Source organism: Triticum aestivum, chromosome 7D (genome assembly GCF_018294505.1).
Source record: "Triticum aestivum cultivar Chinese Spring chromosome 7D, IWGSC CS RefSeq v2.1, whole genome shotgun sequence".
NCBI classification, from domain to species: Eukaryota; Viridiplantae; Streptophyta; class Magnoliopsida; order Poales; family Poaceae; genus Triticum; species Triticum aestivum.
The window spans coordinates 188,282,204-188,297,154 of record NC_057814.1 but is presented as its reverse complement, the minus strand read 5'-3'; the positions used below and the strand labels follow the sequence as shown (position 1 = coordinate 188,297,154).

General features: G+C 48.7%; 1 protein-coding gene across 1 annotated transcript; it reads right to left on the bottom strand.

Moving 5' to 3' along the window:
- Window positions 1-833: 833 nt before the first annotated feature.
- LOC123167775 (carboxyl-terminal-processing peptidase 3, chloroplastic) lies at window positions 834-8,980 on the bottom strand. Its single transcript, XM_044585639.1, has 12 exons — window positions 8,550-8,980; window positions 8,381-8,462; window positions 8,124-8,254; window positions 7,930-8,016; window positions 7,771-7,849; window positions 4,390-4,478; window positions 4,159-4,200; window positions 3,494-3,613; window positions 2,671-2,757; window positions 2,437-2,586; window positions 1,510-1,617; window positions 834-1,396 (listed from the first exon to the last, which is right to left on the bottom strand). The coding sequence occupies exons 1-12, from the start codon at window positions 8,871-8,873 to the stop codon at window positions 1,148-1,150; spliced, it is 1,548 nt and encodes a 515-aa protein (XP_044441574.1). The 5' UTR covers window positions 8,874-8,980; the 3' UTR covers window positions 834-1,147.
- Between the last annotated feature and the right edge of the window lie 5,971 nt (window positions 8,981-14,951).

The window sequence follows — 14,951 nt, the reverse complement described above, 5'->3', positions numbered from 1 at the left end:
CCCCCTTTACATTTTGGTTCAACATGATATCTTTTAGACTGTGTGTTTGTCTCCCAAGAAAGAAAATTTTATGACCTCAACGTGTCATTAATGGCCTCCAGTCTAGGGTTTTAGGCCTTCCACTATGTGTTAAGTGCCAAAACTCTGAAAAGTTTGCCACCTACACATCGATGCCAATACAAAATATTTAGCACCGCCCACACAATGTTAAGAATTAGGCATAGATTGAAATTCGAACCCACATATATAAAATAGTATAGACCAAACCAAGACACCCCACTACCGGCGCCTCTCCTTCCTGGCTCACTGCACTCCTTCCTGGCCCACTACGGTACGACACGCTTACTTTATTTGCTCGAAGGATTTGGCTTCGGAGCATGTAGGTGCTCCGGTGCTCAGGAATTTTTATTTGACATCGGCTTGGCAACGTAGGGCATCGGTGCCCAATGTCCAAAAAGCAAATTTGACATCACTTTTGGCCTACATAATAGAAGGCCTTAGAAACCCGAAGCCGCCTGAGATACACTTGGTGAACTCTCCTTCCGCAAATGTGATCGTGCGTCTAGTAGTAATCATGTGATCGTGCGTCTAGTGGTAATCACGTGATCTATAGCTTCAGCATATTCTCGTGCGCACGCAGTACAGTTTTTTATTTATTTAGGCTACTGTAGCTTACCGCATTTCCATTTCGGTGCTGCTTAATGTCGCTAAACAGTGTCAGCAAATTCAGATGCATGTAATTAACCATCGGACCGCTAGAACTTTCAGCTTCCACTTGTTCTTGCGTCTGTTCCAGGCTTCCAGCGGTATCTCAGCTCGTGCATTCCGCTAGCTCGTACCAGAATGAATTGATAATGATGCAGGCAGCCAATGTGCTGTAGTACAACAACAATACAGGTTACAATTCCAAAACCTGATCAGCTGTCGAATCAACAACGTTGATCCGGGCATATGACCCATGGAATGAACCCCTGCTTCACCACCTACAAATCTAACAACATAGGATCAGCCTACACACTGTTACATCACTATCCAGTGATCCAATCTATAGTCTATACTACTGAATATATACACTACAAGGCATGATACAACAGTGTACATGTAGCCAACATATGAGGTTCAGTTCTGGCTATCAGTATGAAACCATCTACGAAGCGGAACCCTTCGATTGCTGAATCTCCAACGCCTGCTCCGCCACCATAATGCACGAGTCCATCTCCAAACTTGCGGCCTCATTGTTCCCGGTGAGCGAAGGCGCTCTCGGTAATGATAGCGTGTCAGCGGTGCATTGTATGTCGGGTTGGATCCCTACATGGTCGATTTCGTGCAGTGCCGGAGAGAGATACTTTGCAACCGTGATGAATAGAGCAGAACCGTCGTCCAGCTCTGTCACGCTCTGCACCAAGGTAAGCTTTGGTTCAGTTATACATGTTTCTGGAATGAAGCATGACAAAATCCAAGCATTTAGATCTACACAGTAACATGAGTGCCTAGAGAAATCGGCCTTGCCTGTATTCTTCCTTTACCGAAGGTTTTGTGGCCTACCAGAATAGCACGGCCATTGTCATGCAATGCCCCAGCCAAAATTTCGCTTGCACTGGCACTTTCTTCGTTGACCTACATGTTGGCACACATGAACACAAGCGAGAGGCCTCGCATAAAAAAACAGTTTCACTTATTTTATAAATGAACGTTAACAAAGAAACATTCGTGTGCTGCTGGTATTTGAGGAAAACAAATATTGCAGTATTACAACAAAAATCATATGTAACTGTGCTCATTTGCAAACGAGAAAAAAGAACATTGCAATATTTAAACAATAAGCATATGTAACTGTGCTCATTTGCAAATGCAAATGCAAAAAAAAGGAGATTCATCCAGTGTTAACTACCTGACTTGACCTAATGGCCAGGTCTATATTTCTGCTTCAAAGTAGTCTCACTAAGTGAGAAGTAAGTACCCCTCCGTCCAAATATATACGGCCTCCTAGAATTTTGAGCCTAACTTTGACTAACAGAATATGAGTTATATGCTGTAAAAAGTATACTATTGGATTCTTATTCGAAAGAGGATTCCAATAGTATAAGTTTTATAACATACAACTCATATTTAAGTTAGCTCAAAACTTGAGGGGGCTCTCTATATTTGGACAGAGATAGTACCTTCTGTGAGGTATTATAAGTTTGTGGTTTTACTCTTTTTTCATAGGAGAACTAAAACATCATGATTAAAAACTGAACTAGCAGTGAAGCAGCACCTCTATTCTGCTTGCCCTTTATGAAAGCGTGAAAACATGATGGAAGAATGTGAATCTTATGAATAGTAAATTGTATGCATTTTCTACCCACGCGGATTAAAAAAGCAACAAAGACCACATAGTCAAATGTGCAGAGAGTTTTTTTTTCGAAAAGAAATGTGCAGAGAGTGGGTACTCACAAGCACCACAAGAGGATCATGTGTTAAAGATTGGCCTTGGACCATATTTATTGCTTGCACATTGCCCTCACGGTCAACGGTGTTCACTAGAGTTTCATCTCCATCTAACCAAATTTGAGCCACATCAAGACCAGCTGTTACTAAACCACCCTGTTATAGGAAGTAACATTAATACATGATTTTTGCATCGAAATCATGATTTATAAAGACAGACTGTGATGAGAACAGACTGACTGGATTATTCCGCAGATCTAAAATATATGACTGGACACCTTGATCTTCCATCTTTTTAATGGCCCTTTCCATTTCAGCAGCAGCAGTCTGGGTTGAAAAATAAATAAAACATGAGTGAAGGATCTCAAATATCAATAATGATATTTGCAAGTTTGGCAGATTCATTAGTATCAAAACAATCAAATCAATATTAGATTGACAATAAAAATAGTCGAGGTTTTACAATATTACTCCCTTTGTTTCTTTTTACTCTTCATGTAAAATTTGTTTGAAGTCAAACTTCGTAAAGTTTGACCAACTTTATAGGAAAAAATATCAACATTCACAATACGAAATCATCATTGGATGCATCATGAAATTAATTTTCATACTGTATAAGTTTATTATTGCTGATGCTGATATTTTTCAATATAAATTTGGTCAAACTTTACTAAGTTTTGACTTCAGACAAATTTTATATGCGGAGTAAAAAGAAACGGAGGGAGTATCTTGAAGATGGGCAATAAATTCTGAAGTTGGAGAAGATATCGGTGCTGGATTAGTTTAGTGAGTTTCGGTGTGTATAGATGATAAAATAATAAAACATTAAAACATAACATGTGCATGCACATTGGCATGGAACAACCTATCGCTTGGATCCATTTTTCAGTATGACTGGAAGCTGGAATACTCAAAACAGCAGAAATGTCTTTGGTATGATAATGTCGCGTAGAAAGCAATGAAAGAGCTATATAGTTTTGTACTAAGAAGAAGTACAAAATTACAACCTTGATTATCTATAAAAACCTGCAAGTGCAAAAATATAACAAAGATTGGTACTTACCTGAGAAAATGCAGCTAACCTAACATACCCAGTCTTGCCCTCATGCCCATCACCCGATCTATGGGAGATAATTGCCGTTGATAGAGGTGAAAGATTGATAACCTCACGAGATAGCTGGACCTTTTGGAAATAAAATGTGCACTTGTAATTAGGAAAGTACAATATCATATGCTTAATGAGGGATACTGAACACATCTTGGATTAAATTGAACAATGCAACACTTTTCATTTCCAGTAATAGGCTATGGGTGCAACCAATGGGAGATGGTAGCACAGGATAAATACAACCACTTTGGATGGCGGTCCAATAATAGGCTATGTGTAGGCATATTTTCCTATTTTTGCCGGTTGTGGCTTGTAATAATTTTTGGTACTACTTGATGTTGGAAACCGAGACTCTTAAATTTTAATAAAATATGGCTGTGTGCATCGTAATGATGCAGAGGCCGGGGGTGATCCTCCTTTTCTTAAAAAAAAACACTTTTCAAATCACACAAATGGAAAATTTTAGCCATGAATGTTCGAAGAGGAAGTCCAGAAATATTTTTTCCTTCAAGGAGGATAAGAGAATCTAAATACATAGTGTTGATGTTATTATGTGTTATTTACTGCATTCGTCTTCAGGAAAGTTTTTATTACGTAATGAAAAGAAGTTAGGCATATACCTCTTTTTGCTTTATCCTACCACTCCTTTCATTTCCAGTACCCTGGGTATCAGTTAGAAAATACAGGAAGATGGAGAAAGTTAGGATAGAAGATGACAAAAGTGTATAACTGAGAATCTAGATGTGATCATTACGTAACAAAGAGTTAGGATTGAGAAATGTTGCTTTTGAAATACAGATAGAAAAATACTAACAAGTACTCTCAAGTTGAGGCTAAGGATAAGGGCATACATCCAATAGTTTTACTTCCACAGTCGTTCCAGCACGACCTCTAAGTCTCTGAGCCACAGCTTCCACGTCCAACCCCAAAACACTATTCCCTACAAAACCAGTCGAGATTAAGGGCATATCATATTATGAAAAGAAGGAGAGCTCATGAACTCAATAATAACAACAAGACTGCATCATCCACCTTAAGACTAGTTAAAAATAGAAGGTTCCACCCTTTTAGTTAGAAAACCACAATCAATCAGGATGTACCGCTCATCTGTGACATCACCAGATAAGCGTAGTGTTATGGCCGGTTTAGCTAGGCCCACCGGGTAATCTTAGCCCACAAGTTATCTTAGGTTAATTCTTATGCAAGTTATCTAGGTTATAAATATAGGCTGTAAGACTCTTTTTGGAATCAAGCAATAAGAATATTATTATCCCTATTGCCCGGCTCCTAGAGGAGCCGGAACCCTAGCCGCCTCCAGCCCTAACCGCCGCCGCCCTCCTCCTTCCTCGCGACGGCGCGACGCGCCGGAGCTCGCGTCCTCGCCCTCAACCTCCGTTGTTCTGCCCTTATAACCTAAGGAGTAGAGCCGGTAGGAACCCTAGTCCTACCAATTTGGTAAGCAGAGACCAAGTTCCGATCATGTCGCTGCCACCACCACCGCCGGCGCTTTCCAGCGGCTCCACCGCGCCGATGATGACGGCGCCGCCCCTCACCACGCCGATGACGACGGCGCCACCCCTCACCGCGCCGATGACGTCCGCCGCCGGGACAACCGCGCTGGCGGGCCACGTCTCCACCGCGGCCCCGCCCGCGCCGCCATCCCCGGTTCCCTCTGCGCCACCGCCGTCCGCCGTCTTCACGCCGGAGCAGGTCACGGCCACCCTGCGGGACCTCGTCACCGCCGTCCAGAGCCTCCACCTGCAGCAGCAGCAGTACGCGGCCGGGCCCTACATGCCCCTGCCGACGGCGCCCGTTGCCGCCTACGGCCACACGCCGTGGCCACCCCAGGGCGTCTCCCCGTACGGCGCCCCTCTGATGCTGCCGTTCCAGGCGGCTCCACCGGTCGGCCCTCCGACTGCCGCGGCGCCCCTCTGGCCCTTGGCGCCGACGCCGTCATCGGGCCCCTGGCCGCTACAGCAGATGCCGCAGGCGGCGGCCACCGGACCACTGCAACCGTTCTCCGCGCTGACTTGCACCGGGCAGCCGCTGCTGCCGTTCCAGGCGGGACACCCCGGCGGGACCACGCCGGCCGCGGCCCCTCTGTGGTACTTGCAGCCACCCTCCCCCGCGGCCACCGACGCCCCCGCCCACCCCCCACCACCGACGCTACAACCACCGGCGCCGCCCCTGCCTAGCTCGGGGGCACCCTCGCCGACCGGCCTCCCGATTCATCAGGTCCGGTTCCCGCCCTCCCCGTCGCCACTTCCAGCGTGGGCGGCTGGGTCTTCGCCTTCGCCGGTCTACACCACGGCCCCCGAACAGCCGACTCCGTTCCCGCAGTTCGGGGGGCCATCTGGTTCCGCCGGTCCCTACCTGGAGTACTCCGACCAGGCGCCACCCGCCTCGCTGCTCCGCACCTCCGAGCCAGCTCGACACGGCGTTCCCTCCCAGGCACCGCCGCGGTTCGCCAAGATCAACTTCGCCACTTATGACGGCACGGAGGACCCCCACAACTGGCTCAACCAGTGCGACCAGTTCTTTCGTGGGCAGCGCACACTCGCTTCGGAGCGGACCTGGCTTGCCTCTTATCACCTCCGCGGCGCAGCCTAGACCTGGTACTACGCCCTCGAGCAGGACGAGGGCAGCATGCCCCCCTTGGGAGCGCTTCCGCGAGCTCTGCCTCCTTCGCCTTGGGCCTCCGGTTCGCGGGAGCCGCCTGGCGGAGCTCGGCCGCCTTCCCTTCACCTCCACGGTGCAGGACTACGCCGACCGTTTTCAGGCCCTGGAATGCCATGCGTCGGGTGTGACGGCGCAGCAGCAGGCCAACCTCTTTGTCGGTGGACTTCCGGATCACATCCGCGTGGACGTGGAGCTTCGGGGACCCCAGGATCTCCAGTCGGCCATGTACTACGCCCGCGCGTTCGAGCGCCGTGCGGTGGCCATCCAACAGGAATCACCGTCCCGGACCGCTGGGTCGCTACCCGGGCCGGATTCCGCGCAGGGTCGGCCTGCGCAGGCTTCTGCGGCACCCCTCGCCGCGACCGCGGCGCGCCTGTTCCGCCGGCTCACCTCAGCCGAGCTACTCGAGCGTCGCCGCCAAGGGTTGTGCTTCAACTCCGACGAGCCCTACACGCCCGGCCATGCCTGCCCGCGACTCTTCTACCTGGAGGTTGCAGACTACATTCTGGAGGACGCCGTCGCCGCCGACCTGGCCGCCCCAACTGTCGAGAAGGTGTTTGACGCTGGTTGATCGCCTCGAGGAGTTCCGCAAGCGCTTCCCCACCTTACAGCTCGAGGACGAGCTGTTTGTGCAGGCGGGGAGAAGTGTTATGGCCGGTTTAGCTAGGCCCACCGGGTAATCTTAGCCCACAAGTTATCTTAGGTTAATTCTTATGCAAGTTATCTTAGGTTAATTCTTATGCAAGTTATCTAGGTTATAAATATAGGCTGTAAGACTCTTTTTGGAATCAAGCAATAACAATATTATTATCCCTATTGCCCGGCTCCCAGAGGAGCCGGAACCCTAGCCGCCTCTAGCCCTAACCGCCGCCGCCCTCCTCCTTCCTCGCGACGGCGCCGACGCGTCGGAGCTCGCGTCCTCGCCCTCAACCTCCGCTGTTCTGCCCTTATAACCTAAGGAGTAGAGCCGGTAGGAACCCTAGTCCTACCACGTAGTATGTGAACATGTGCTATTAATCTCTGCATTGCTATGCCACTTCCGCGGGGGAGAAAAAACTAGTTCTTGAATCTAGAACAACTTGGTTTTCCAATGATGGAAAAGGCACTCATGAAGATTAGATTAACTAAGTTGTTTTGCAAAGGTTAAATTGCACAAGATACATTTTTTTGCAAAGACACCATTCTGCCTTAATTGTTCAGAGACACGTGTGGATCATATTATTTATCGACACCATAGAGTTCATACTTTTGGCAAATTTTCTTTAGTTTCGGTCATTGTTAATAGATAGAAAGGGCAATAAAAAAAATCTATTAGTAGGGATAATTGACTAGCCTCTGTCATCTTTAAATATTATCAGTTGTGACCAATGAACATTGTTGTTTTTATAGCCTTCTCAACGGTCAATATCAGCTGAAAATTTCTGTATGTTATTTAGCCACATAGGTCATAGGTGTGTGACTCAGATTGATATGAATTTACAGGGAAGGCTTTTCAAAAGTACATAAGCATCTCCTTTTAGTAAAATGAAGTTTTAGTACAGAGAGTAAAATACCGTTGATCTCAACTAGCTCATCGCCTTCACGTATGCCCGCTCGGTCGGCTGGGCCTCCCTCAATGCAGTTCATAACAAGCTGCAACAAGTTTTGGAGGTATAAATTGCAACACTCTGATGATGTCCTCTTACAGAAAAAAGAAGAAGAAGTGAACTTACCAAGCGTCCTGAGGCAGGGTCCCTGTTTATGAATATGCCAACCCCTTGCAAATTCCCATCACTTCCGACCCTGAAACTCTGATATTCCTGCATCTCACCAAACAAACATTAGCCATGTGACAATTCACCATGTGTGAGAAGTGAGAACAAACCTGAAGCCAGACAGCGAGGGCATGATCTTTGTCCATACATACCTTGGGGGTGATGATCCTTGTGAAGGGGTCGCCTAGCGTGGACACCATGCCGCTGATCTTGCCGTAGGCAGCGTCTGCCGATTTCAGCGGGAACATCTCCACCATCGTCTGCTGAAGTTTCTGGTCCCAGTCTGCACACCGAGCAGAACCACAAACGCTAGTGAATTCACTAGTTCACTATGAGCAGCATCAAACACTACCAAATTCACGCAATTCCCACCTTTCTACAGAGAACAAGTGTATGTAATCTGGTATACCTTGGTGGTTGAAGGTGGGATCGACGAAGGTCTCGCGGATCAACCCCCACGCCTCCACCAGTGTCCTCTGCACCCGGTTCACCTGCCAAGAAGAACCGAAACGAGAAATTCAGCCCAAAGTTCCCCTTTCTTGGAAGGTGGTGTCTGCTGTAGGACCATGGAGACCCACCTCTCGGGCCTTGGAGACGGGGAAGGCGACCGTAAGCGACTCGGCCCGCGCCGGCGGCGGGGCGAAGTCCACGGCGAAGCCGGTCAGCGACACCACGGCAGCGGCGGCGAGCCCCGCAGCGGCCTTCCCCAGCGCCCCACCGTCGCGCTCCGGCGGCGCGGAGGCCCTGACGACCGGCGGAGGCTGCTCCCGCCTCTCCGACCGCACCCGGAGCCTGGCTCTCTCGGCGCCAACACCAAGAACCGGCGCCCGGGACCTCGGGACCCGGCCGGGCATGGGCCTCGCGGCGCGGGAGGCGGCCAGGGAGCACTCAACCATTTCCATGGACGCGAGCAATCACGCAATGTGGCAACGGGGACGGGCGCGGGTGGGCTCGGGATGCCTGCGAGCGCGCGAGATATAAACCCGCCGGAGTCCACGAGAGGAGCGAGGAAGCGGGAGGAATCTTTTTGGCTGTTACCGCTGGGTTTTGGTGGACAGGAGGAGATCCGTGCCGGGGATCTCTGCGTGGCCTGTTCAGGCCTGGACACGTCTCTCGGTCCGGCATTTGGGTGGTGGTGGGCGCAACAAATATGTAGAGGAATATGCAGGCGTGCCCTGTGAATTTGTGATGTGCAGAACCGGCAGGGGAAAATGCCGCAAAGTGCATAAATATTATGGGAAAGCCTATAAATCACCCGACGGATCGTAACCTCGCGTCTGTGCTTTCTCTGCAAGCCACGTGTCTCATTGCCACCGCTACTAGTTTTTGCAACTGATCTGTTGTTGCAGTCTCTCTCATCGCAACAACTGCTCTGTTGCAGTATCTGGATCCTTGAGACAAGTCGCCTCTCGTGCCTCTGCCAAGCTCCCGTTGAGTCCGCCGCCTCCCCGTACTGCTCCGACTGCCCCAAGCTCCCGTCAAGTCGTTGCCTCCCCATGTTGCTTTGACTGCCGCCGACGTGCTTCTCTGGTGAGCTGAACGTTGTTGCAAGGCGTGCAACCAGAGAGACCGAGCTCCCCCGTCAAGTTGTCGCCTCTCTGTGCTGCTCCGACTGCCGCCACCGTCGCTTGGCGCCAGCAGGCACGCTGACGGGCTTCTCTGATAAGCTGCTACCACTAGAATGCTCTCTGCAACACGTCTGTTGTTGCAAAAAGTTTTCTATAACATGAGCTCTGCTGCAAAAATTACAGTAGAAAATGGTCAACAATGTTTTCTGCAACACAACCTCTATTGCAAATATTTTCTGCAACATTACCTTTGTTGCAAAGATTTTTCAGAAAAATAAATAAATTCTTTACGGTGATTGCAACAAGCATCTTATTGTAGAAGGCCTTCTGCAACAACACTCTTGTTGCAAAGAGGTGATTGCTTACGTGGGTAGATCTAACGGCAATTAACGTGTCCGTCTAATGGTCAGCGAGGCAACAAGTATTTTTCTTATTATCCGCCGGCCGACCTGTCGGGTCGCCCAAAATATTATTGGTTATTAGAAATTATAAAGGGAATCCAAAGGATGAAACCGTAAGATTTCATAGGATTTTTTCCCTTAAGAACTCATCTGTACAATCTTATGTGAAGAATACTTCTATGTTTCTTTTGTAAGTGAAACCGCGTAGCTGTTTTCCAGAAAGAAAGAAAGAAACCTCTAGTTGCACGTGCATTGGGACGCATGTGTTTTTTTTGGAAAAAACTTTCAATCTATTCATCAACTGTCGAGCTAGTACAAAAAACACCAGAAGTATAAATTACATCCAGGTCCGTAGACCACCTAGTGACGACTACAAGCATTGGAGCGAGCCAAAGGTGCGCCGCCGTCATCGCCCCTCCCTCACCGGAGTCGGGCAAACCTTGTTGTAGCAGACAGTCGGGAAGTCATCGTGCTAAGGCCCTACATGACCAATGCACTAGAATAGCAACCGCCGCCGATGAAGAGAAGCGCAGAACGGAAGGATTCAACCCGTAGACACACGACCACTGATGAACGAAGACCAAATCCACGTGGATCCACTGTAGGAAAATGCCGACCGGCGCAGAGCAGGGGTCAAACAGAGAACTGCCTCTGGAAAGATCAGATCATAGCGAGGCGGAAAGGAGGCGACAGCGGGTTCCCTTTGCGAGTCGCCAGCGCCGTTGCTGGTTCCCTCTCTCTTCGCCGACCGCTCCGGCAGCAGGAGGGAGGGGAACCTCGGATCTGTGCGTAGACTGGGTTCTCAATAGGGCTAGGGTTGAGGGAGTCACGGCGACGTCGCGTCTGAATAAGTTTCCTCGGGCTCCGTTCGCGGTTAGGCGGGGCTCTTGCCTTCGTCTAGGAGCCAGCGGGGTGGGGGATCCCTGGATCTCGTCGAGATCGCGGGCTATGGTGTCTCAAGGTCGACCGACACTGGCCAGGTTGTTCCTCTGATGGGTGGTTGTTGTGTGGAGATAGAGATTCTTCTTCCTCAGCGTCGGTATGATTTTCTGCTGCGTCTCTTTCTCCTTCTTTGTGCTGCTGCTACTGGATGGATATCTTGCTTTGCCCGGGCAGTTGGCCCGACCGCGGCGCCGGAACCGGATCTTAGTTCCCTTCCATCTGGAAGGGGCACATACATCGGTAGTCAAAGCCACAGATGGCGAAGGCTGGTGTAGGTGTATTGGATGCATATGTGTGTCCTTATCTTTTCAGCGCGAAAGCGAAGAAAAGGGGGAGCAGCGTGACGGGGATTGTTCCGTGGGTGATGATGATGACCTGCTTAGATCTGGTTGCAGATGCTTGTGTTGCAGGGGTCTTCTCGCAAGGTTTAGGGATGATGACACAGAGCTCCGGAGATCTTCATGTTTTATTGGTTATTTTAGGTTGCCTTTTTTTATTCTAGTGATTTGTGCATGTGTTAGGGTGTGTTTGTACAAATTAAGAACTTTGTATTATTTTGTGATTTGAATACAAGCATACTTCCTAAAAAATGGAAACGCCGGCCGAATCCCACGAGATCCGCCAGAGACAAGCATCCACACACTCTCAAACGATGCAAGAAGCACCGCCGGAACGGAGGCTAGGCGGGAAGAACCTTATTCCGTCTACAGAGAGCCGCCGCTGCCTCGTCTTTCTGAGTAGGACCCAAACCCAATACACTTATAAAAAACATTAGAAATTGAAACCCTGCCGCCGGCAAAGACTGGGGTCCACCGCGTCTCCATGACCCTAAGGCCACAGAGGATGAGGCAGGCTGACGGCAACGCCAACGGGAGGCACATGCCAAGCGCTGGTGGCGGCGAGGAGGCGAGTTACAAGAGAGTTTCCGTCATCAGTCCTACATGTGATTGCACTTTTTTTCACACGGTACAATTGAAGTTGCTCATGTACACATGCATAAACTCACCTTATGAAGGCACACACCACACCTTACCCTATGAGCACCTCAACTAATTAAGCCGGCATAGCATTTTGAGACTGACGAAGTCAGTATAGACGTCTCATAGTCGACGGAAATATCTCCTCTCTCTGAATGAACATCGTCGTAAAGTCCGAAATAAATCTAGAAAAATGCGACCAAAAATGTCAACTCTAGGACTTGAACTCCGACGGGCTGGGGATACCACTGTCCTCCTAACCATCCAGCCATAGGTTGGTTCCATGTGATTGCACTTGTTGGGGAACGTAGTAATTTCAAAAAAATTCCTACGCACACGCAAGATCATGGTGATGCATAGCAACGAGAGGGGAGAGTGTTGTCTACGTGCCCTCGTAGACCGTAAGCGGAAGCGTTTTATCAACGCGGTTGATGCAGTCGTACGTCTTCACGATCCGACCGATCCAAGTACCGAACGCACGGCACCTCCGAGTTCTGCACATGTTCAGCTCGATGACGTCCTCGCCTTCTCGATCCAGCAAGAGGGGCGAAGTAGTAGATGAGTTCCGGCAGCACGACGGCGTGGTGACGGTGTTGGTGAAGAACAATCTCCGCAGGGCTTCGCCTAAGCACTACGAAAACTATGACGGGGGATAAACTAGAGGGGACGGGGTTGCCGACACACGGCTTGGTGTTTCTTGATGTGTCCTGGGTGCTAGCCCTACCTCTCTATTTATATGTTGAGCCTTGGGGTCGAAACTTGGAGTAAAAGCCTCCACAAAGTCGGTTTCACCCGAAAGGCAAGAGTCCTTCTCGGACTCCAGGGCCAGATGCCAGGGTTCCCGGCGCCTGGACCCAGACGCCAGGGACCCTGGTGTCTGGCCCCTGGACTCCGCAAAACTTCCTTTTGCGCTTTCCAAAAACCTCGTGGGCTTTCCCCTTTGGCCCAAATAAAGTGTTCTCGTGCCCAAACATTTCGGGAAACATCCGGAACCCCTTCCGATGGATTCCGGAACCTTTCCGGAGATCAAACACTACTATCCACATATCAATCTTTACTTTCGGACCGGAGTTCCTCGTCATATCCGTGATCTCATCCAAAACTCCGAACAACATTCGGTCACCAACATACATAACTCATAGTACTATATCGTCAACGAACGTTAAGCGTGCGGACCCTACGGGTTCGAGAACTATGTAGACATGACCGAGACACCTCTCTTGTCAATAACCAATAGCGGGACCTGGATGCCCATATTGGCTCCTACATATTCTACGAAGATCTTTATCGGTCAGACTGCATAACAACATACGTTGTTCCCTTTGTCATCGGTATGTTACTTGCCCGAGATTCGATCGTCGGTATCTCAATACCTAGTTCAATCTCGTTACCGGCAAGTCTCTTTACTCGTTCCGTAATACATCATCCCGCAACTAACTCATTACTTGCAATGCTTGCAAGGCTTATAGTGATGTGCATTACCGAGTGGGCCCAGAGATACCTCTCCGACAATCGGAGTGACAAATCCTAATCTCGAAATACGCCAACCCAACAAGTACCTTTGGAGACACCTGTAGAGCACCTTTATAATCACCCAGTTACGTTGTGACGTTTGGTAGCACACAAAGTGTTCCTCCGGTAAACGGGAGTTGCATAATCTCATAGTCATAGGAACATGTATAAGTCATGAAGAAAGCAATAGCAACATACTAAACGATCGAGTGCTAAGCTAACGGAATGGGTCAAGTCAATCACATCATTCTCCTAATGATGTGATCCCGTTAATCAAATAACAACTCTTTGTCCATGGTTAGGAAACATAACCATCTTTGATTAACGAGCTAGTCAAGTAGAGGCATACTAGTGACACTCTGTTTGTCTATGTATTCACACATGTATTATGTTTCCGGTTAATACAATTCTAGCATGAATAATAAACATTTATCATGATATAAGGAAATAAATAATAACTTTATTATTGCCTCTAGGGCATATTTCCTTCAGCACTTTCATTACGACACATGCAGTTACACATGGGAAGATGGGTCATTCGTATAGTAGTAGTTTTGCCAAAAGGAAGAAGGAAAAATGCACTGCTGCCTCCTTGTGCACATCACCCACCGTTGTTCCGCTCGTTGCTGCTGCTGTCGACGATCCCGTCGTATGCACAACTGTACGCGAGAGCAGGGATTCGAAACCCCGCCCTTTGCGATCCTGCATCGGGAAAAGGGCGATCTCGGCACATTCGACATCACCATGTCAACTAAAGTCGAGAAGAAGGCCGCCATCACCGCCCCGCAACTTCGAGTGAGTAGCATAAAACTATTACTTTTTAGGTTATGGTTCCAAAAAACTACTGGATTTTTGTTTGTCGTTGATAACTACCAAAAAGTGTGGTCGGCTGTTTCAAAAAACCCAAACTGCTCGTTGCTAACATTTTAACATGTTTTCTGATAGGGGTGGCCCGCCAGTTAGGCTACATGCGGGGGGAGGGGGTTAACGCCCGGTAGCTGACCGGTACAGACGGAACCAACTGTCTCAGTCATGAGTAGATCGAGTCGTCGCTATCTCCCTCACTCCAATGCTCTCACTCCTCTCGCTGTCACTCTTCTCTCTGGCTCTGCCTAGCTGAAATTGCAACTAATCTCTGGGTGGTTTTGGTAATTCTTAACAACATATAGCTCATTGAACTAATACTCTTTAAGATGATCATTTCAGAAAGTTCAATGATTGGCATGGCATGGACTAGTGATGTGGACCCCTCAAAATGCTAAGGACACATATTGGCAAAAGCACAAGACTCTACCTTTTTCATTTTTAGTGATCCAAGATCACATTGAGTCCATAGGAAAAGCCAATACTATTAAAAGGGGATGAGGTGTTGCTTAATGGCTTGCTTGCTCAAAATGCTTAGTGGTATGCTCCAAAACCCTCAACCACTTTCTCATTTCCACATATGTCCTAAACCTAAAGTCAAACTCGGCCCCACCGATTTGATCTATCCGGCACCACCGAGTTCATTTGACATAGCCATAGCCAGAAACCCTAATCAGTTCGGTCTCATCGATAGGGATCTCGGTCTCACCAAGATG